Consider the following 24544-nt stretch of genomic DNA (forward strand, 5'->3'; position numbering starts at 1 on the left):
CATTTGTTTGCACAACTTAATGTTTATGAAAGTTGCCTAAAGATGATTTGATTCCCTACTTCTCTCAATACGATGTTGTTAAATTTTAAACCTGATCAAACTGGTCCCGTGGAAAAATCAGACGGAATCAATTTGACCTTCAGGTAAGCGCGCTAACTGAATTGCATGAGTTTTTGGCATTTTTGCCCTAGCATGAAGACACTGGAGAAAAGGCACATTAAACAAGCTTTTACATTTACCATAGGAATTTTGTTGCAAGCAAAGTTCATTACATCACATGCTTTAAAAACAAGATCTCACTACAAAACAATTTTCCTGAGGAACTGGCCCAGAAAAAGCCATGTGCTCTCCTGAGCGAATGAAAAGTTTTGTGTAAACAGTGCCGTGAACCTTGTCATGGCTTTGCCTTCACTTTTAAAGCAAGAGCATCTTTAAAAACCATCCAAGGTGGGTCATTAACTGTCCCCTGCACTGCTTATGTTATCATTCTACCCTTTGTTCACTGTACCTGTTTTGTTTTTGTGTTTAATTTATTTTATTTTTGGCTGCGTTGGGTCTTCGTTGCTGCGCGCAGGCTTTTCTCTAGTTGCGGCGAGCGGGGGGCTACTCTTTGCTGTGGTGCGCAGGCTTCTCACTGCGGTGGCTTCTCTTGTTGCCAAGCATGGGCTCTAGGCACATGGGCTTCAGTAGCTGTGGCTCACGGGCTCAGTTGCTATGCGGCATGTGGGATCTTCCTGGACCAGGGCTCGAACCCGTGTCCCCTGCATTGGCAGGAGGATTCCCAACCACTGAGCCACCAGGGAAGCCCTTGTTTTTGTTTTTAATCATCTGTTCTACAGGTGCATTCCCCACAAACCCATTTGGAATAAGGTGAGGCATAGACACATCTCTCACGTAGATTTGTGAACGAATCCTTAGATTCGTGTACACACATGCACACGTGGGATAAGAATTTTTAAACTCCCTCCTGTGAGTTAACAGACAATACACAGAGCTCCTGGACTTAGCCAGGCCTGTCCATGACTCAATAAAACTGTGAGTTATACACACCTCACTATTAATCACAGCTGCGGCTTGACGAATCTGGTTGGAATAAACAACTTATCACGAGAAGGACACATGTTCTCTCTCTCCCTCACTTGTATTTGTTGTCCATTACTCCACATGTTCTCAACTAACCAGAAAATATCCTCAAGGGACACAAAACTGGAAACAGCATCTGGGACTCATCTCAAGGTCTCATCACTAACTCACTGTTGAAGTCACACTCAAAGAGGACTCACAGTGCAGTTCTCAGAGCCTGAGCTGGAGGAAATTTAATCCCCAAGCGTGCGTGTACTTTTCTGACTTAAAAGGAAGAAGACCGCTGGCTGACTGTAGGTTCCCATCTCCAAATCCTCAGCCCGCCGGTACCAAATCTGGGCAGCAGCCCAGTCTGAGCAGAGGGTGGGGCTCCCTGAGTCAATCAACTGTCCAGCTTCCCCTGCTCAGGGGGAGGCACAATTCCTTTTTTCTCTTCCTGCTACACTTGACCTCACTCGTGGTGGTTTCACCACACACTCGGCATTCACGCTCCGGGGATCCCGGTAGGTCAGGGAGGGAGTTCCGGGGACAACACTGAACCCACGCAGTCCCCTGTCAGTCAACAAACGAAGCATCTCTGTGTCAGAAAAGACAAGCAGCCGTGCTGCCCTGAGGTGTCTTCTCACACAGATGCAGGAGGACCACAGGCAGAGGTGGGCTTACGCAGAGTAGGCGCTACAGGGGCCAGGGCCCAGCTCAGCGCCCGCAACGCTGAAAGAGCTTCAGGCTGCATTGGACATGCAACGCCGATTTCCACAAGTGAATTGTGCCGTCAAAGAAACAAAAACAAAACCAGAGTCTGGTTCCTTCCAGGTTGCTCAAGGGCCGCCAATTCTGAATTCCGAAATTTCACTTGAACTCCAAGTTAGGATACTTACGGTTTATCAAACATGTGGACAGACACGTGGTTTTATATGCCAACCAGGCACTCAGTATGACTACCACCCTTCTGTGTAATAGGGATTCCTAAAACGCGCTGGGACCCGCCCCACCTCCTTGAGTTCCCAGCAACACTGCAAGTCTATGGACTTGAAAGGGACGCGTTTGTGCATCTCCGTGCAGGAAAGCCGCACGGACCTCTCTCAGCCATGTGTGACTTTTTTATCCAGTTAGGACACGTTAAAGCAGACGCATTACTTTTGTGCGAGGCCTTGACTGATCACATCTATTCTGAGATACAAAGAAAATAGCACAGAGTTAAAAGCACAGTGATGGGGGGGCTTCCCTGGTGGCGCAGTGGTGGAGAGTCCGCCTGCCGATGCAGGGGACGCAGGTTCGTGCCCCGGTCCGGGAAGATCCCACATGCCGCGGAGCGGCTGGGCCAGTGAGCCATGGCCGCTGAGCCTGTGCGTCCGGAGCCTGTGCTCCGTAACGGGAGAGGCCATAGCAGTGAGAGGCCCGCGTACCGCAAAAAAAAAAAAAAAAAAAAAAAAAAGCAGCACAGTGATGGGAAATGCCGGATCCTCAGATTCGGGACCACACGGGCACTTCTCCGGTGACTAGTGCCAGCAGGACGCGGCTCCCCACGCCAAAGTGAACCCCCTGGCAGAGCAGCAGGGGCAGGTTGCCTGGACCTTCAGACGTGGGAGACCCCTGCACCCCAGGACCCTCAGTGCTTTCCTGAGCTTCAACTCTGCTATTCCTACAGGACTCTGTGAGGCAGGCTCTGATCATGGTCCCCTCCCCTCCTCTCCCCTCCCCTCCCCTTCCCTTCCCTCCCCTCCCCTTCCCTCCCCTCCCCTCCTCTTCCCTTCCTCCCTCCCTCCCTCCTTTCCACCTATACCTAAGAAAGAGAAGAGAATTAAATACCTAAATCACACAGGGAGTAAGTGGAGAACTCAAATTCAAACCCAGGTCTGTCTCTCTCCAAACCTGAAAGTTGGAGATAAATCTTTTTGGGCCCCCAGCCCAGGCCCAGAAGGAGCTGCAAACACAGGCAACTCCTTGCTCTCTGTGACATAAATTCTGCATGCACGTGTGCTGTGTTGAAAACGTACCGTGGACAGAGCCCACGCTGCTCCAAGAGAAATTTTTGTCTTTTGCCTACACCAGTGGACGTGAGAACCTTCCTAAAACAGTTGCACTGGGAGCCAGAAGACGATCTGCCAGGTCACTCCTAGCTTGCAAGCCTTACGCGATTGTACAGTGCTGGTGGCTACGGGCAAATCCTTTCTCTAAAGTACGAGAAGCCCCAGGGAGATGCTCTCCTCTAAAGTTGCCGACAACACGAAAGGCAAGCTAGTAAAGATGGTCAAGTATATTTACAACCGTTATGCGGACGAGCAGATTCCAGGACGATGCACGTTTCAATGGCTACTCACCTTCTATGGGCCCTGCAGAATGCAAGGCACTTCGATACCAAAGTACAACGTCGATCTTAAAAACGTTGTAGATACACACTGCAGACACCGCCACGCTGGTCAAAACAAGAAGCCCTCCTATCAAGTAAGCGCGAAAATCTGGAACTACAAATGACAGCAAAAAAAAAAAAAAAAAAAAAAAACCCAATAAATAATAAAATAATAATACTACAAAGAGTCAATTATACACTTAACTTACACAAGTCCCATTACATACGCCAAATGGGTATTAGATGGCAGAGAGGGGAACACTTAATTATTCCTTTACAGTTAAGTAATAGGTATGGGGGGGTAGAATAATTTGACCTTGACCTTGAATTTGGGGAAGAAAATGTGCTCTTGGGAATCTGGAGAGGGAAATTCTGCAGACCCCCAGCTCCAGACGGTGGATGTGGCATGGCTCTGACCGCAGGAAGACTGCTCACCTATCAAAGCACACATGGCCAGGTCCTCCTTACTCAACACTAGACTCTCCGTAGGTGGAGCCTGAGAACCTTTACTGGGGAAGTTCCCCAGGTGGTTCTGTTGCATGTTCTTGATTATACTACTGTTATAACCGCCTTCCCAGTTACTCAAACTTGAGCAGCAGGACCCCTGTCATAAATAAAGAACCTTCAGTTGCCTCCCTTGGAAGCCATCTCCGTGGCTTCATAAGACTGGCCGAGAGCCAGACTCCCACCTCATCCCCTCTGGGCCAGCAGAGGCCAGGCTGGGCCCCTGTCTGCAAGACATGGTCTCAGGAAGGGCGTTTACACCCTGCTCTCTTTTGTGAGCACATTGCCAAGCAATTAAAGCAAAAGCAGTGGGCAAGAGATGACCAAGGAGAAGAACCAGTTTCTCTGCGACTCCAAGTCCCCTCAAAGCATGCTCCTACCTATCTGAAAAGAGGGACAGCACAGCTTTCTGCCTCACCACAGCCCAGAGCGCTGCTGTCAAAGAAGGAGGCTCTAGGAAGGAGAGAACTAGAAAAGAGGAAGTGGGAAAGCGGAAGAGAAATCCTCCCCATTCTTAGAATCCACCGCACATCCACCACTTCCTTCATTGGCCCCCTCCCTGGTCCTCCGGTCTCCACTGGAAAGTGCGTGTGTGTAGGAGGGTGGGCGGGAGGGGGGAGGGGAGCTTACTAAAGAGCTGATCACAACCTGCCCTAGGCCACACCACGTTGCAAACATTTTGCAAAGAAATCTCTATGCGTGCTTGTATGTCTTCAAATACATGGCATAATAAAGCACAATAACTAAAAGCACACTCTGTGTCCCCCAAATTAATCCATTGATTAAGTCGCAGCATAGCCAAGTGGATCTGCTCTGCACGCTGATGCCCATTTGGTCCTGACCGTGTGTTTGAACCTCTAGCTTCTATCTGTTGGATGGAATCACCTCCTCCCCACTGCCACCTCCCACTTCTATGCTTTTTACCAGCTCTTGGAGCAACGGTGCCACCTCTCCCCTCGGGAAGACCTGTGTCTGGGGACCTTTACTGTACACATCGGGGATCTTGGCATTACAAATGGTTATGATAAAAAGACCATGGCCACAATATTCATGAGATTCAAAAAGCCTCTGGTAAGTAAACAGGAGCGTTGGCCTGAAATTCTTGGGTTGATCATTCGCTGCATTCAGGAGTGTCGACACCCTCTGCTCTATAATTGAGCTAAAAGACAATGAAATTCCAACCAGGAAGTTAACGAATAAGTTCAAAGGAAGTATTGGCTTTGAAACGGAAATAAATGGAAAACTCTCTGTTGAGACATCAGGTGTCCTATTGAAGGCCCTATTTAAGGGGGTATTTACCTCTTGGGTCCACATGGCTACCACCAGCCTCAAACTGAGATGGCAGCTGAGAACAAGTGATTAAAGGAAATTCATAGACGAGCACACCCAACCCAGACAACTCTCTAGAGAGCCTGCTTCCGATAATCCAAATAGGATTCACATCTGAAGGTGTCTTCAACAAAAATCAGGAAGTCCAATGGAGAAGTTGTAACCTTACTTCAGGTCCCAAGGAAACCAACAAGAGGCTTGGATTTTTTTTTTTTTTTTTGCGGTACGCGGGCCTCTCACTGTTGTGGCCTCTGCCGTTGAGGAGCACAGGCTCCGGACGCGCAGGCTCAGCGGCCATGGCTCACGGGCCCAGCCGCTCTGAGGCATGTGGGATCTTCCCGGACTGGGGCACGAACCCGGGTCCCCTGCATCGGCAGGCGGACTCTCAACCACTGCGCCACCAGGGAAGCCCAAGAGGCTTGGATTTAAGAGGGTTTGTTCCTAAGAATTTAGGGAAAACAAAACAGAGTGCACATGTCCAAATATACATTGCATGTGAGATATGAAATAAGTGTTGATAGGAACAAAGATGAATTTAGTAAGCGTAGGTTTCCTAACTAACCTAAAACAAAGGAGATTAAGGACATGTCCCCTCTCCTGTACGATCAGCAGGTGTTAATTGATAACATCATTAGTTGCTCTGAGCCTGGACTTTGCCTCAGAATCCTTCTGAACACAGTGCTTCCACGTGGTTATTACCTATAAGGCAGTATTGACATAGAAATTGACACTGGTCTTCCTCAGTCTAGGTTGGGGCAGACTTCAGTTATAACCACTTCAGGTCTTGTGCAATTTTCAAGGCTTCCCACAATCAGGTTCCCCTCTTTTCTCTGGTGTGGACCCTGAGGCACTCGCTCCAGCAATTTTACTCCTAATGATGTATCACAAAGGAATGCTTCTTCATAAGCACCAGGACCAACACACAAGAATTTCCATAGCATCATGATTTGTTAACAGTCCCAAACTGGAAACAACTCAAATGACCACATAGTTACAGTAGAATGGATACACTGTAACCTAGTTATTCAACGGAACAGGATTCAGCACTGAAAATGAATGAACTTCTGCTACACGCTACATCACCGTTGCCTCAGTGAACCCTGTAAACCTAAGAAGAGAAGCAACACATCAAGGAAAACCTACTATGTAACTCTCTTTATAGAAAGTTCAAAATCTGTCCAGTAAGCAGTTGGAAATGCAGAGGTGCCACATGGGAAGGGAAAATGTCATTGGAGATGTGGAATTTGTTTCACACACACAGGGATGACAGTTGAAACCATGAGGAAAAGGGATAATATCAGAGAGGAGTGTATAGAAAGAGTGGCTCTGAGGATAGAATCACCCAGATGTACCATAGAGGGAGATGGGATGCACATGACTGATTGGGGGAAAGTGATCCCAAACGACTTTCTATGACCTTTCCCGATACATTTAAGAATTGAAAGTTTTTCTCGACATTATGATTTCATCCTCCACTATTTACTCTCTGGTTCCATCACCTCCAATGGATAATCAACACACTCTGTACAGTGTTAAGTGCACAATCTGTGTACGCACATGGAATTGGAAGCCTTCCTGCTCCAATATCAGAATTCAGCCTCTACAGATAATTTTACAAAGTTACATGATAAAAATATACGTTAGCACTTTATTTTTACATCACATGGTTTATAATAAACAACCTAAAAGCTGAAAATCACAAGTACATGATTATAAAAGTTGAGCAAGTGGGTTTAATAAAGGAATACTTCTGTTTTTTAGAGGTCTGATGCCTAAAATCTCAATGCATATTAATAGGGAGCTTTCTAATGACACTGGAGTGAAGCCACAGCCTGACCCCAAGAACATGATCAGACAGGGTATCAGCTTTTATCTAGATTTCATATTGAGTTTCCCTATTTAATACCACTCTGCTGCCTCACACCAAACATTTAAAGTCACTCCTCTTTCATTTGTGTTTCCTTGCCATCACCTGTAACACTGAGCAGACTGCATCCCACTAGAGTATTACCTGGGAGTTTTAGTACAACGTAAGCTGCAGACACTCCAGCATGGCATGTGAACGGGCGGCCATAATCTTCCATTTTCACTTCTAAGAAGGTTATGTTCACTGTGTAAAACATGTGTCCTTGAGAAACAGTGTAGTTTCTATGAAAGAAGAGCCAGTCATTAATATGTACATGAGTTGTATTTAACCAACATATTTTATAACCTTTTGTCTGGAGAATAAAGTTCGTTCCTGGAGAACACTTGGGGCCATCATTTCACCCTAAATACACCCTGCTGGCTCAATGAGGTGACGGATTGTGTAACACCAAATTTGCATTTTCTTCTGGACGGCGATGCAGAAGTGTAGTCCTTTTAATTAGAGACACCATCCTCAGCCCAAAGGGGCCTTCCCCTATCCCTCTCCACTCATCCTAACCTACCTCCACTGCAAAGCCCAACACAAGTTCTTCTGCCTTTTGGCTTCATCAGTCTCGTTTCATACCACTCCATTTAAACCACCATAAATTGGGTTTACGCCACTCCGTTAGCTAACGATCATGCATCGTCTCTCCCAAGAATCCCCATGTTGTGGCCATTTTGCTATTTAAGCCTTGAAGGCCCATGGCCTTCCTAAATAGGGATGAGACTCATTGAAAGGAGTAGCGGAGAGAAACCGATCTTGCTGCTTGAAGCCATACTTTGTTCTTTTGCCTCCTCTCTCTATGATCCAAGCAGGATTAATAACATGAGCATCTTCTCTGAACCAGAGGCTTGACCCCACAGTACTGAAAAGGGCTTTGAAAGCTACAACCAAAAGGAGTGAGGGGAGAGACAGTGAAATCCACCTCAAATAAAGCAGTACCCTCACCAAAATCATTTAGATGGAGAAATTCTTGCTAGGTTTTAGGGAAGCCAGAAAAGCAAAACACCTACTCGATTCCTTCTTGAATTCGTTTAGATTCCTTGTAGTAAACATCGACCAATGTATTATTGACCTTCCAGCAGCGCGGGTTTGTGTTACCCCATGCGTCTGTTATATTGCAGTCCACGATGAGGGTGGAGCCTGTGCAAGCAAATTCGTAAACACACAATGAAAACACTACCAAAGTGACCTGCTTAACAAAGGCACCTTGCTTCTGAGCCTTGAATATATTTCAATGACCAAAAATGTCCCCCTGAGGTCAATGTTCATCTACTGTACATTATTCTCTCCCTGGATGGAGAGAACAAGGACACATTGCTTTGTTTGCAAATATTTTCTCCCATTTTGAGGGTTGTCATTTCATCTTGTTTATGGTTCCCTTTGCTGTGCAAACCTTTTAAATTTCATTAGGTCCCATTTATTATTATTATTTTTTTAATTTCCATTACTCTAGGGGGAAGGTGAAAAAGGATCTTGCTGTGATTTACATCATAGAATGTTCTGCCCATGTTTTCCTCTAAGAGTTTGATAGTGTCTGGCCTTACATTTAGGTCTTTAATCCATTTTGAGTTTATTTTTGTGTATGGTGTTAGGAAGTATTCTAATTTCATTCTTTTACATGTAGCCGTCCAGTTTTCCCAGCACCACTTATTGAAGAGGCTGTCTTTTCTCCATTGTATATTCTTGCCTCCTTTGACAAAGATAAGGTAACCATATGTGTGTGGGTTTATCTCTAGGCATTCTATCTTGTACCATTGATCTATATTTCTATTTTTGGGCCAGTACCATACTGTCTTGATTACTGTAGCTTTATAGTATAGTCTGAAGTCAGGGAGCTTGATTCCTCCCACTCCGTTTTTCTTTCTCAAGATCGCTTTGACTATTTGGGTTCTCTTTGTTTTCATACAAACTGTGAAAAAATTTTTTTTCTAGTTCCGTGAAAAATGCCATTGGTAGTTTGAGAGGGATTACACTAAATCTGTAGATTGCTTAGGGTAATACAGTCATTTTCACAATATTAATTCTTCCAATCCAAGAACACGGTATATCTCTCCTTCTGTTTGTATTGTCTTTAATTTTTTTCATCAGTGTTGTAGTTTTCTGCATACAGATCTTTTGTCTCCTTAGCTAGGTTTATTCCTGGGTATTTTATGCTTTTTGTTGAAGTGGTGATTGGGAGTGTTTCCTTAATTTCTCTTTAAGATTTTTCATTTTTAGTGTATAGGAATGCAAGAGATTTCTGTGCATTAATTTTTTATCCTGCAACTTTACCAAATTCATTGATTAGCTCTAGTAGTTTTCTGGTAGCATCTTTAGGATTCTCTATGTATAGTATCATGTCATCTGCAAACAGTGACAGTTTTACTTCTTCTTTTCCAATCTGTATTCCTTTTATTTCTTTTTCTTCTCTGATTGCTGTGGCTAAAACTTCCAAAACTATGTTGAATAATAGTGGTGAGAGTGGACATCCTTGTCTTGTTCCTGATCTTAGAGAAAATGCTTTCAGTTTTTCACCATTGAGAACAATGTTGGCTGTGGGTTTGTCATATATGGCCTTTATTATGTTGAGGTAGGTTCCCTCTATGTCCACTTTCTGGAGAGTTTTTATCATAAATGGGTGTTGAATTTTGTCATAAGCTTTTTCTGCAACTGTTGAGATTATCACATGGTTTTTATCCTTCAATTTGTTAATATGGTGTATCACATTGATTGATTTGCATATATTGCAAATCCTTGCATTCCTGGGATAAACCACACTTGGCCATGGTGTATGATACTTTTAATGTGCTGTTGGATTCTGTTTGCTTGTATTTTATTGAGGATTTTTGCATCTATGTTCATCAGTAATATTGGCCTGTAGTTTTCTTTTTTGTGACATCTTTGTCTGATTTTGTTATCAGGGTGATGGTGGCCTCGTAGAATGAGTTTGGGAGTGTTTCTTCCTCTGCAATTTTTTGGAAGAGTTTGAGAAGAATGGGTGTTAGCTCTTCTCTAAATGTTTGATGGAATTCCCTGTGAAGCCATCTGGTCCTGGGTTTTGTTTGTTGGAAGATTTTTAATCACAGTTTCAATTTCAGTGCTTGTGATTGGTCTGTTCATTTTTTCTATTTCTTCCTGGTTCAGTCTTGGAATGTTGTACTTTTCTAAGAATTTGTCCATTTCTTCCAGGTTGTCCCTTTTATTAACATATAGTTGCTTGTAGTAGTCGCTCATGATCCTTTGTATTTCTTCAGTGTCAGATGTGACTATTTTTTCATTTCTAATGCTATTGATTTCAATCTTCTCCCTTTTTTCTTGATGAGTCTGGGTAATGGTTTATCAATTTTGTTTATATTCTCAAAGAACCAGCTTTTAGTTTTATTGATGTTTGTTATTGTTTTCTTCATTTCTTTTCATTTATTTCTGATCTGATCTTTATGATTTCTTTCATTCTGCTAACCTTGGGTATTTTTTGTTCTTCTTTCTCTAATTGCTTTAGATGTAAGGTTAGGTTGTTTATTTGAGATCTTTTCTTGTTTCTTGAGGTAGGATTGTAGTGCTATAAACTTCCCTCTTAGAACTGCTTTTGCTGCATCCCATAGGTTTTCTGTCGTCATGTTTTCACTGTCATTTTTTTCTAGGTATTTTTTGATGTCCTCTTTGATTTCTTCAGTGATCTCTTAGTTATTTAGTAGTGTCTAGTTTAGCCTCCATGTGTTTGTATTTTTTACAGTTTTTTTCCTGTAATTGATAACTAGTCTCATAGCATTGCCATCGGAAAAGATATTTAATAGTATTTCAATTTGCTTAAGTTTACCAAGGCTTGATTTGGGACCCAAGATATGATGTATCCTGAAGAATGTGCCATGAGCAACTGAGAAGAAAGTGTATTCTGTTGTTTTTGGATGGAAGGTCCTATAAATACCAATTAAGTCCATCTGGTCTAATGTGCATTAAAGTTGTGTTTCCTTATTTATTTTCATTTTGGATGATCTGTCCATTGGGGTGTTAAAGTCCCCTACTATTATTGTGTTACTGTCGATTTCCCCTTTTATGTCTGTTAGCATTTGTCTTCTGTATTGAGGTGCTCCTATGTTGGGTGCATAAATATTTACAATTGTTATATATTTTTCTTGGATTGATCCCTTGATCATTATGTAATGTCCTTCTTTGTCTCTTGTAATAGTCTTTATTTTAAAGCCTATTTTTTCTTATATGAGTATTGCTACTTCATCTTTCTCTTGATTTCCATTTGCATGGAATACCTTTTTCCATCCCCTCACTTTCAGTCTGTATGTGTCCCTAGGTCTGAAGTTGGTCTCTTGTAGACAACATATATACAGGTCTTGTTTTTGTATCCATGCAGATAGTCTGTGTCTTTTGGTTGGAGCATATAAGCCATTTACATTTAAGGTAAGTATTTATATGTATTTTCCTATGACGATTTTCTTAATTGTTTTGGGTTTGTTTTTGTAGGTCTTTTCCTTCTCTGTGTTTCCCTCCTAGAGAAGTTCCTTTACCATTTGTTGTAAAGCTGGTTTGGTGGTGCTGAATTCTTTTAACTTTTGCTTGTCTGTAAAGGTTTTTATTTCTCCACTGAATCTGAATGAGATCCTTGCTGGGTAATCTTGGTTGTAGATTTTCCCCTTTTATCACTTTAAATGTGTCCTGCCACCCCCTTCTGGCTTGCAGAGTCCTGCTGAAAGATCAGCTATTAACCTTATGGGGATTCCCTTGTATGTTATTTGTTGCTTTTCCCTTGCTGCTTTTAATATTTTTTCTTTGTATATAATATTTGATAGTTTGATTAATATGTGTCTTGGCATGTTTCTCCTTGGGTTTATCCTGTATGGGATTCTCTGTGCTTCCTGGACTTGATTGACTATTTCTTTCCCATATTAGGGAAGTTTTCAATAATCTCTTCAAATATTTTCTCAGACCCTTTCTTTTTCTCTTCTTCTGGGACCCTTATAATTCGAATGTTGGTGTATTTAATGTTGGCCCAGAGGTCTCTGAGACTGTCCTCAATTCTTTTTTCTTTATTCAGCTCTGCAGAAGTTATTTCCACTATTCTGTCTTCCAGGTCACTTATCCGTTCTTCTGCCTTAGTTATTCTTCTATTGATTCCTTCTATTTTTAATTTCATTTGTTGTGTTGTTCATCATTACTTGTTTGCTCTTTAGCTCTTCTAATTCCTTATTAAACATTTCTTGTATGTTCTCCATTCTATTTCTGAGATTTTGGATCATCTTTACTATCATTACTCTGAATTCTTTTTCTGGTAGACTGCTTATTTCCTCTTCATATATTGGTCTGGTGGGTTTTTACCTTGCTCCTTCATCTGCTGCATATTTCTCTGTCTTCTCATTTTGCTTAACTTACTGTGTTTGGGGTCTCCTTTTCACAGCCTGCAGGTTCATGGCTCCTCTTGTTTCTGGTGGGTTAGGTTGGTTCAGTGGCTTGTGTAGGCTTCCTTGTGGGGGGGTTTGGTGTCTGTGTTCTAGTGGGTGGGCTGAATCTTCTCTTTCTGGTGGGCAGAGCCGTGTCCAGTGGTGTGTTTTGGGTGGTCTGTGAATTTAGTATGACTTTCGGCAGCCTGTCTGCTAATGGGTGGGGTTATGTTCCTGTCTTGCTAGTTGTTTGGCATGGGATGTCCAGCACCGGGGCTTGCTGGCCATTGGATGGAGCTTGTTTTTAGTGTTGAGACAGATCTCTGGGAGAGCTCTCACCAATTAATATTACATGGGGCCAGGTGGTCTCTGGTTGTCCAACATCCTGGACACGGCTCTCCCGCCTCGGAGGTCCAGGGCCGACACCCAGCCAGAGCACCAAGACCCTGCTAGCCACACAGCACAGAATAAAAGGAAGGTTAAAAAAAAAAAAGAACAGACAGAACCCCAAAACAAATGATAAAAGCAAAACTAAACAGGCAAAATCACAGAAACATACATACACACACACACACTCACAAAAAGAAAAAAAAAACCCCAAACAGACAGAACCCCAAGACAAACAGTAAGAGCAAAACTAAACAGACAAAATCACACAAAGAAACATACACACAGACACTCAGAAAAAGAGGAAAAAAAAAAAGGAAGAGAGCAACCAAACCAATAAACAAACCCACGGATGAAAACAAACACTAAAAACTAAACTAAGATAAACATAAAACCAAAAACAAATCAAATGCAGAAAGCAAACCCTGAGTCCACAGTTGCCCCCAATGTCCTCCGCCTCAATTTTGGGAACACTCGTTGTCTATTCAGGTATTCCACACATGCAGGGTTTACCAAGCTGATTGTGGGGATTTAGTCCACTGCTTCTGAGGCTGCACAGTGAGATTTCCTTTCTCTTCTTTGTTCACACAGCTCCTGGGGTTCAGCTTTGGTTTTGGCCCCGCCTCTGCATGTAAGTCACCTTCAGGCATCTGTTCCCCACCCAGACAGGACAGGATTAAAGCAGTGGCTGATTAGGGCTCTCTTGCTCACTCAGGCCGGGGAGAGGGTGGGGTATGGTAGTCACAAATGGGATGCTGGGAGTGCCTGCAGTGGCAGAGGGCAGTGTGATGTTGCAACAGCCTGAGGTGCACCGTGTGTTCTCCTGGGGAAGTTGACCCTGGATCACAGGAGCCTGGCAGTGGTGTGCTGCATAGGTTCCTTTGAGGGTGTGGGTAGTGACCTGTGCTTGCACACGGGACTCTTGATGGCAGTGGTGGCAGAGGTAGCAGTCTGTGCCCACCTCTGACATCCAAGATGATAGCTGTGGCTCGTGCTCATCTCTGGAGCTCCCTTAGGCAGTGCTTTGCAGTGTCTGCAGTCTCACGGAGTAGGAAGCCCTTCTCCTCATGCACTCCGAAACAATGGTCTCTTGCCTCTCCGGCAGGTCCAGACTTTTTCCCGGGCTCCCTCCCGGCTAGCCGTGGTGCACTAACCCCCTGCAGGCTGTGTTCATGCCGCCAACCCCAGTCCTCTACCTGTGCTCCAACCGAAGCCTGAGCCTCAGGTCCCAGCCCCCGCCTGCCCCGGCTGGTGAGCAGACAAGCCTCTCAGGCTGGTGAGTGCTGGTCGGCACTGATCCTCTGTACGGGAATCTCTCCACTTTGCCCTCCACACCCCTGTTGCTGTGCTCTCCTCTGTGGCTTCAAAGCTCCCCACCCCATCCCTGCCAGTGAGGGGGCTTCCTAGTGTGTGGAAACTTTTCCTCCCTCACAGCTCCCTCCCAGACGTGCAGGTCCCATCCCTATTCTTTTGTCTCTTCTTTTTCTTTTTTCTTTTGCCCTACCCATGTATGTGGGGAGTTTCTTGCCTTTTTGGAAGTCTGAGGTCTTCTGCCAGCGTTCAGTAGGTGTTCTGTAGGAGTTGTTCCACACATAGATGTATTTTTGATGTGTTTGTGGGGAGGAAGGTGATCTCCACATCTCACGCTGCCACCATCTTGAAGGTCTCCAACATACTAGTTCTTATTCATTTCTCTTACTGTTGCTATAAACGCACTGGCATGGTTTCTATTATTTACCTCCTATGCCTATGGCCTATTTGAACTCTCTTCTCTTCTGCATGTCTCCCAGGTCACATGTGTATATACACCCGTGTACATGATGAGTATACACCCGTGTACATGATGAGTATACAGAATTATCTACCAGTAAAATTGGGAGATCATAGATTATGCCTAGCTCCAACTTGAAATGACATGCCAAGCTGTTTTCTAATAGTTGTACCACCTGACACTTCCACCAGCAGTGTGAGAGTTCCTGTTACTGCACAGACACCATGATGCCTGGGCTTGTCAGTCTATTTACTTTAGCCATCTTTATGTATGTGTCCTGATATCACCTCGCGAACTTAAGTTACATCTCCCTAGACTGCACCTGATCGAGCACCTTTTTAACCTTTTTATTGGCTGTGTTGATATCCTCTCCTTGAGCTGTCGGTCCAAGCGGTTTGTCTGTCCTCCTACCGGGTGGCCTTCTTCTCATTATTTTGGAGGAGCTTGGGCTAGACCCTGCATACAAGACCTTTGCTCACTTACTTCAAGTATCTTCTTCTACTCTGTGGCTTGTCTGTCCACTCTCTGAATAAATAGAAGTTCTTATTTCTAATGTAGCCTCACTTACCAATTTTTTCCTTCAATACTAGTAATTTGTATGTTCTTCGTTTTTTTAATCTTTCCTTACCCCAAATCATAAAGGTATTTTTCTAGAAATGTGTGGTTTTGACTTTCATATTTAGGTCTACAATTCATCTGAAATTATTTTTATAAAAGGCACGAGAAAGGGGGAAAGTTTTGCCTTATTCTATATTACATCTAATTGTCTAGGACCATTTATTGAGAAGACTGCACTTTCCCTATTCCTCTGTAGTGTCAGCTTTGTCAAAACCAAGTGCTTTGCATGAATGGATCTATTTCTGGGCCTTCAATTCTGTTCTATTGTCGATCCTCATACCAGGACTAGAGTGTCTAAATTACCATAGCTTTTTAGCAAATCTTGAAATCTGGTGTCACTCATCCTCCCATTCAGTTCTTCTTCATTGAAAGAGTCTTAACTATTATTCAATCTTTGAGTTTTCATACCAATGTTATAATCAATATATCAAATTCTGCAAAAACCAAAATCTGTTAAGATTTTGACTGTCTTCTTCCTCAAAACAAAGAAAAAGCGTTCAATAATTCAGTCTTGACTGTGTTGTTTCTATCGGTTTTTAAAAATAGATTTTTAAAAATCAGATTAAGGACATTCCCTTCTATTCTTAATAAAAGAGTTGTTTTTTTAAAATAATGAATTCCTAGTTCAAGTTTTCTAAATGACTTTTTTGTATCTATAAGGTAAGTGTATTATTTTTCTCCTTTAGTTTGTTTATGCAAAATAAAAGAGTGAATTATCTAATATGAAACAACCTTGTATTGCTCCGTATAACCCCAATTTAGTCTTTTATGCATGTTGTTAAAATTAATTTGCTTACATTTTTCATCTGTGTTTATGAATGAGAGTTGGCCTGAAATTTTCCTTTGTAATAACGTCCTGGACTTCCCAGGTAGTGCAGTAGTTGAGAATCCACCTGCCAATGCAGGGGACACAGGTTCGCTCCCTGGTCCAGGAAGATCCCACATGCCACAGAGAAACTAAGCCCATGCACCACAACTACTGAGCCTGTGTTCTACAGCCCGTGAGCCACAACTACAGAGCCTGTGCACTACAACTACTGAGCTCTGCACGCCTAGAGCTCGTGCTCCACAACTAGAGAAGCCACCGCAGTGAGAAGCCCATGCACCACTGTGAAGAGTAGCCCCAGCTCGCCGCAACTAGAGAAAGCCTGTGCACAGCAATGAAGACCCAATGCAACCAAAAATAAATTTTTAAAAAATTAATAATGTCGTTGTTGGGTTTGGGTGTCAAGGTTTTCCTGACCTTATAAAATGAGATAAGGACTATTTCCTCTTTTACTTCTCTCTGAAACAATTTGTTGAAAATTGATGTTATCTCTTTATTAAATGTTTTGTAGAATTCACCAGTAAAACCAACTGAATCTGGAATTTTGTTTGTGGGAAGATTTTAAATTTATTTAATAGTTATATGATTATCTTCCTCTCTCATGGCTTATATTTTCTTTCTAATTATCTAAACACAATGGCTAGAATTTTCAAAGACAGGAGAGGGCAACAACGTTAATTAAGAGAGTTAATAACAGGTATGTTTATCCTTTCTAGGTGTTTATGAAATCCACTAGGGTATTCACATGGTGAGTGATATGTAGACAACTATCTTTTATTATGGGCAGCATTATTTCTTTGAAAATTCAGAAGAACTAAAGAACTCTCCTTGAAACTTGTGGGTCCAGAGCCTTTTAAGTACTGAGTAGATTTCATCTCCTTTCCATGTGTTGCTTTGTAAGCTTTCTCATTTCTGTCTTTAATGTTTGAGTTTCTCTGCATTGGGGGGATTAGATTTGCTGGAGGTTCCTCTATCTTCTTTTTCTATTCCACCCCACCCCTGCCCCAACTCTTCTATCCCAGAACCAACTTTGGAATTTATCAATTCTATTTGTTGGTTGTTTTCCTTATAATAACTTTATAATTTTTTACGTCTATCTTTTTTATTTCCTTCCATGGAGTTGTTTAGTTGCTCTTTTTTATAGAGTTAAATGGTTAGATGATGGATTTTAATGTTTTCTACACTTATTATTAATCATAATGATATTTAAAGATACACGCTTGTTTAGAACTCACCATTGGTCACATTCCATTTGATATGTTCTCTCTGCCATTATTTTCTAAATATTCTGTACCAATGGCTTTGGCTTAATCTAACCAAGAAAGTAAATACTTAGAAGCTAAATTTATTGTTGCTTATTTTTTTTAATTAGTGGATTTATTTTTTGTTGGGTTTATCATTGTTTTGACTTTAGCTGTAAATTTCTAGATTACCTACATGGGGATTATACCACGTGGTCTGTATAATTTCCTTTTTTGGGTCTCCGAGTTTCTCATAGATGTTTATGAGTGCTATCCATTAAATACATTATTCTTAATGTATTACTAGAGTATTTTAGATCCTTATTTGACTAGCAAATTTGTCAAAGTCAGAGCATGTTAAAATCTCCCACTATAACTGAAACTATTGTACTGTCTTGTTGTATTGTCCTTGTATCTCTGAGAGTTTAGCTTTATATATTTTATTTTGATGCATGGCTATTTGACACATAAACATTTTTATTTGGGGAAGGATAATTTTTATTAGTATAAAATGATTCAATTTGTCATTTAATTTTTTGCATTGAAAGATATATTATCAGATTGAAAGATTAATGTTGCGAATCTGATTTCTTTGTATTGCTATTGTATGCAAATCTTATGCATATCTTGCTTATGCACTGATTTTTAACCTTCTAGGACATGTATTTTTAGATCTGTGTATTTTGAGGAGAGCATATAATTGGATTTTAATATTTGACTCAACCTGAACATCTGCCTTTTTTTTTTATTTAATTTTTTTATTTTTTGGTTGCATTGGCTCTTTGTTGCTGCACGCGGGCTTTCTCTAGTTGCAGCGAGTGGGGGCTACTTTTCGTTGTGGTGCACGGGCTTCTCATTGCAGTGACTTCTCTTGTGGAGCATGGGCTCTAGGTGGGTGGGCTTCAGTAGTTGTACACAGTGGGCTCAGCAGTTGTGGCTCACAGGCTCTAGAGCTCAGGCTCAGTAGATGTGGCACATGGGCTTAGTTGCCCCATGGCATGTGGGATCTTCCCAGACCATGGATTGAACCTGTGTCCCCTGCATTGGCAGGAGGATTCTTAACCACTGCACCACCAGGGAAGTCCCGAGCATCTGTCTTTTAATAAAAACTTTGTTTAATTTATTTTTTCTTTAGAAGGTACTCAACACATTTTTACCTTACTAGTGATTACCTTTAAATTTTAAAAAATTATTTGAGTCCCTTTTTCTCCACTTAGATCACAAACTGAGGCAGTGTTTATTGATCCCTGCCTATGTAAAATAAGGAAAATAACATGATAACTTCCCCTACTCCTTTCATATCTTTCCTAGTGTGAGATAATATAACCCAGGACTCTTGATCAACATTACTTAATAGTAGTTTGATATTACATATCATGTCTTTCAGGAAGGATTTGTCTTTGCGTGAACAGATTTACAGTAATCTTTCAGACGCATAGTGATTGCAGCCAGACCTTTCATAGCACAACCTCCCCAGGCTTCTGCTCTGTGATTTTTTATTTTGATACCTCTCCTGATGAACTCAGGTATATCCAAAGCTGGAAACTGGATACACCTGTGTGGGATTTGTCTTCCTTCCTGAAATTCAAAAACATTCACAAGGATGTGTGGACTTACTGATTCCTGCCCTTAGGATTTCAGTGGCTTCAATAAGTTTACTCACCAAGTTTTACTTCAATTGAATTATTTTTTGGATAAATGATCTTAGGGATTCTTCTTCCATTTCCCACTTTTTCTGCTAAGAAATCATACCCACATGAAATTGTATTAGAAACATTCCCAACTACTTGAATGCAGTAATAACATAAAGAAAACCTGGTACTGAGCAGACCTTCAATAAACATTGGTCAAGAAAAAACAATACCCATGATGTGACAAAGTATCTCTCCATAAGTGCATAGTTTTCAACCAGAAATAATTGAATTGCTAAGGGGAAAATCTAAAAGCTGGGCTACCAAGAGAGTTCACATCATCATTTTATATTTGACATAAATATAAACTGATGAGATTGTGTAATAACTTCTCATTGCCTAGTCATTCAGTACACGTCTTAAGCACTGGTGATAAGCAAAGCTCTGGCCTGGGTCCTAGACAGAAAGAAACAGTGACCCTAATGGTCTGCCCTCAGTTCCACTCCTCCATCCTCCAGCCCTGCTATTCCATATTCTTCGCAGACCTTCCTTATTCTTCAGTTTTTTCATCCCTCCCCCTCACTTTATAACTGCCTTCCTTGTATTGACTCCCCACCCCTTTGTCTTTCTCCACACCTTCCCTCCCCCATTTGTCTACCAATATTTAGCAATCACCCTCTGGATCCCACATTTCTCCTCTCCATTTGGGGTGCGAGGTGAAAAAGTTATAAGAGGGAAGCTATAAAAATGCAAAACCATATGTCCTTTGTGGTGGCAATAAGAGTTGCACATTCTACCAACTATTCAAATTCAGTACAGTAAGTCCTCTGCATACAAACCTTCAAGCTGTGAACTTTCAAAGATGCTAACTTGCGTTTGCGTGTCCACATAAGTTAGTTCATGTGTCTGGCATACACTGTCACATGTGTGCAACCTCTACAAGTGGTTGTGCTTTTGTGTACTTTACTGTACAGTACTGTGTAAAGTAGAGTATCTTTATTTCAAGCCCGGGATGTCCAGAAGCAAGTGTAAGAGCAGCGGTGATGTAGCTGGTACTTTCCTGTTCCCTCGATGCCAGCCCCTGGATGCCAGCTCTCGTACTGTACAACTGTACTTTTCAAGGTACTGTACTGTAAGATTAAAAGTGTTTTCTTTATTTTGTGTGTTTGTTTTTTACGTATTATTTTTGTGAAAATTATTATAAACCTATTACAGTACAGTACTATATAGCCGATTGTGTTAGTTGGGTACCTAAGCTAACTTTGTGGGACCTACAAACATGCTCTTGGGATGGAACTTGTTCTTATGTGGGGGACTTACTGTATGTCCCAAACAGAAGTCATCACCAGCCAGTTAATATACCATCTCCCACTCAATCACACACATAGAAAATCTAGATGTCATTCTAAGTAACAGCTTTCCTCCCACCCTCTTCATATGATCATCACCCAGCCAAACTAATTTTACCTCTTAGCATTTCTCAGTCTGTGCCTCTTTCTTTACACCTAAACCCTAGTTTCTACTCTCTACCCTTTCCCTAGGCACTCTCATTCACATCCACCTCTTCAATTATCGTCTAAAGTTCAATGACTTTGCAAGGTGTAACTCTAAGCTCCAGACCCATATAGGCCATGACCTACTTGACGTCTCAAGTCACCAAGTACTCAGCTCACCCATGACCAAACTCATGATCTCACTCTTAAATCCAGTTTTCCTCCAGAGTTATCTTTTTTCCTTGAATCGTATCACCATCCAAAAGGCCTAGCTTCCTGGATCTTGCCATGTCTCTCACCCCACATTCAATCTGACACCAAGACCTGTGGATTTTACCTCCTAGAATGCCTGGAGTCCATCCACCTGTGCCTAGCTGATGTCTCACCTGCATTTCTGCACCTGTCTCCTAACTGCCATTCTTACCTATAGGGATCGCTCTGTGCACAGTGGCCACAGTGAGCTCTCAGAAACATGTTACACCATGCTACTCTCCTGCTCTCAACTGCTCTGGCTGCTTCCCATTGTTCTTAGGAGAAAATCCATGCTTCCCACACTGGACTGAATGTTCCTACCTAACGTTGGCCCCTGACTGCTTCTCCAACCTCTTTGCCTACTGTGATCTCCCTTATTCAGCATCATCCCACCAACCTACCTACTTCCCATCCTTCAGACATACCATGGTCTGACTTGTTGTAGGGCCTTCACTTTGGCTGCCCCCTCAGTCTAGAAAAAACCTCACTCGTTTCAGCAGTTAATGTTTCCTGACCATCAGCATCACTATTATTGGGAAGCTTTCCCTGACCCACTTCCTTCTCAACAGATCCTTGTCTGTTTGATATCACATTTTCCTTTCTGCTCAGACTCCAAAGCTCCATCCAGGCAGCGGTCATGGCTGTTTGCCTCACCATCATGTTCTCCCTGCCCAGCACAGGACCTGACCTTGATGGGCACTCAGTAAAGGGTCACTAAATTACTGCCTGAAGAATCTCCTACCACTTCCAGCGAAGTTCAGATGGTTACATCCAGATGTTGCAGCAGCCTCCTAAGTGGTCTCCAGGCCTCAAGACCTCCTTCAACTCCTGCTCAAACCATCTTAGGACTGATCTCATCCATCACAAATGCAGCCTCATGGCTCTGCATTTACACTCATCCAAGGGCTCTTCAGTGCTTCACGGTAAAACCTGCGTATAATCAGACCCCTTGACCTTTCCCCTGTTTAACTCCATGACTACAGTTCCCACCACTCCTCAGCTCACAGCTTTTTATGCTCTAACAAAATTACTTTTAGATCCAACATGAACTATCATGGTAGACGCTTCTATGCTTTGCCTTAGACACTTCTCTCTGCCCCTCCTCCTTCTTCTTTACTTCTGTAAACCCTGCTCATCCTTCAAAATTCAGCTGAGAAGACATTTCCTCTTGGAAAGCTTCCAAGGCCATTTATTTACTTGCCACCTATGCAGCTACTTCTGATTTTTTTTTCCTGCTCCCCTGGACACTGTCTATAACACTCTCCTTACCACATAATGTTAAGATGACCCATTTACATTTCTAGCACCACTACAACCAGGCTGAGAGCTTCTCAAATACAAGAAAGAATTTTTTAAGTTTTTAATTATAGGTTTTAACAATTTTTGGCATATAGCAGATTATAAATAAACATTTATTGCAATGACATAAAACACAGATTATTGGACTCAATGATCTCTTAAGGTATTCTTCATTTTGCCTTTGAAATTCCATCTTATAAAGAATTCCCTCAGCCACCAATGTAAGACTAGAGCATAAGATCATTGAGGTATTCATGTCTGCCCTTTACTGAATACCTATACTTCGCCAGGCACCCTGGGTGCTACTCCATAGACATGATCTCATTTAATTTTCATGAATAAACCAATAATTTTAGTATTCCTTTTTTTCAGATGAGAAAACTAAACAGCCCATGCCCTTTTGCCCCACTCTTCCTACCCTCTGATTCTAATAATGACGTGTTTGAGGGACTGCTAACCCTCAGGAAAATCAAGATCGGGAATCCCTTCTGCCCAAAGCCAACCTCTCACGCAAAGCCAAGAGGCAGTCAAGGGGATGGGTAAGAGTGTACTTACTGATGTTCACAGAAATGCTATTTAAAACAGTGTGCTGCTGCTTTGCGTATGTGAGCGTGGCTTGACACGCGTAGTTCCCTCCATCCTCTGTCGAGACATTCTTCACTAAAAGCTTCTTTCTCCGAGAAATAAATCGTTCTCCTTCAATCTCTTTACAGTCCTAAATTTTAAAAATATATTTTTCATTTCAAAGAGTATTTTGGGGTATCAGTTACATTCCTAGTTAGCACCATTCTATCAACCATGGGGAGACAAGAAACCTATGTGATCTCTAGACCTTAGGTAATTTACAATCTAATTGAAGACATATGTATATTTATATAAGATATGTACATATCTCCCCAGAAAACTGATAAAGAATATTCTACAGGTTACAGTGAGGGCTATAAATATGAGGTATACGGGGAGTTGAGAGGAGAGAGGCCTATGAAGGCTGGAAGGAAGACCTTATGGAGAAGGATTGGACCTAGTCCATAAAGGAGTCTGGTAGGAGGATGTGAACAAGCAGGAAGGTCCTCCACGTCTCTCAATGGACCACCGTCTAATGGCACCAAGCCCCTTTGCAAGACTGCAAGCCCAGGTGAATAAGGACTGCGTCCTCTGTGTTACAGGTCCAATCACACCTTCTCCACCTATCAGGGGTTGGACTTTGCCGAGGTCCAAAATAACTTCACCAACCTTCTATCTGGAGGCCTGAGCAATAGTCAAAGTACGTGGCAAGGTTAAGGGGAGCAGATATCACGTCACTTCTTAAGTCACCCAGGCTTCCACTGCATCAACAAGGAAACGGCCTCACACAAAACCACCTTGAAGGCTGGTTAGTCTCAGGAAGGCCTTTCTCATTGTTCTCCTCAGTTTCCACCCAGAGGGCAAGCCTCACCATTCATCTGTCCTGTCATAAGCTCACATTCTCATGTGAATCGTTTTTTCCATCTCAGAGGCCCACTCTTGAACTCTTTCTCAAACCTTTTCCCGTTTCTTCAGGAAGTGCCAATCTACAAAATAACATCTGGGATAACTGAGTCCATTTATTCACTCAAATATTTTTCTTGCTCTTTGCTAGCATTGTGAGAGGCCCTGGTCATGCAGGAATAAGATGCAGTCCCTCAGAGCTCACAATCCTTATAATAGAGAAGACAAACATACAACCCCTAATTATATAAAGACGTAATCGCTCAAGTTTTGAGCTCTATCCTCACTGAGTCAACCATGGTCAGAATTCACTCTCCACCACTGGAACAGTGTGAATGCTTCCATCGTGGAAGGTGAAACTCAATAATGCCAAAATGAACATTTGTTTATTTATTTATCATGTGAACAATAACTTTCTAGAAGTCTTATATTATTTTTTCTGTAAACACTCTATAGGGGAAACCAAATTATAATCAGATAATTGCTTACTGAGTAGAATGGGAATTACTAGTAAGAGTCAGATGCTGATAATATGAGTGATTGCCTTCTTTAGAATAGGGACAAACAAAAAGTGTGAGCGTTTGGATTATGGAAACCTCGTTCCTGGGTGGGGCTTGTGTGGGCGCAATCTCTGGGACTCTGTTTCTATGCTCTGATCTTGATCAGTCCCCTTTCTGATTGACTCATTCAAGACATACAAATATTTAATCATATTAAAGTTTACCCTGGACAGCTGAAGAGCCATTCTGTCCTTTTTCAGTAACTAGAACTGTCTCTATTGTAATCCGCTGCATCATTTTAGAGTTTTACTTCTCAGAAGGCTTTGATTTTTAGTTAAAAGTGAGTGGTGATATCTCACTAATAAGATTTTAATTAGTAATATTAGCAGCCAACATTTGAAAATTTTTGTCTTTCTAGCACCAAGAAGAACAATTCTGACCCAGCATGTACAATGGTTCACAGGTACAAAATAGACGAGAGCATCCTGGCTAAGCTGTAGTGGTCATAGGAG

General features: G+C 42.1%; 1 protein-coding gene across 1 annotated transcript in view; it reads right to left on the reverse strand.

Annotated features, from left to right (window-relative positions):
• The window catches only part of IL1RL2 (interleukin 1 receptor like 2), a 46365-nt gene that overhangs the window by 6453 nt on the left and 15368 nt on the right, over positions 1-24544 (reverse strand). Inside the window, exons 5-9 of the mRNA XM_060027662.1 lie at positions 22621-22780; positions 19054-19128; positions 8189-8318; positions 7278-7414; positions 3405-3548 (exon numbers count right to left, since the gene is read on the reverse strand). Coding sequence (XP_059883645.1) covers positions 3405-3548; positions 7278-7414; positions 8189-8318; positions 19054-19128; positions 22621-22780 — 646 coding nt within the window. The remainder of the gene's footprint in view (positions 1-3404; positions 3549-7277; positions 7415-8188; positions 8319-19053; positions 19129-22620; positions 22781-24544) is intronic.

Source organism: Delphinus delphis, chromosome 12 (assembly GCF_949987515.2).
Source record: "Delphinus delphis chromosome 12, mDelDel1.2, whole genome shotgun sequence".
Lineage (NCBI taxonomy): Eukaryota > Metazoa > Chordata > Mammalia > Artiodactyla > Delphinidae > Delphinus > Delphinus delphis.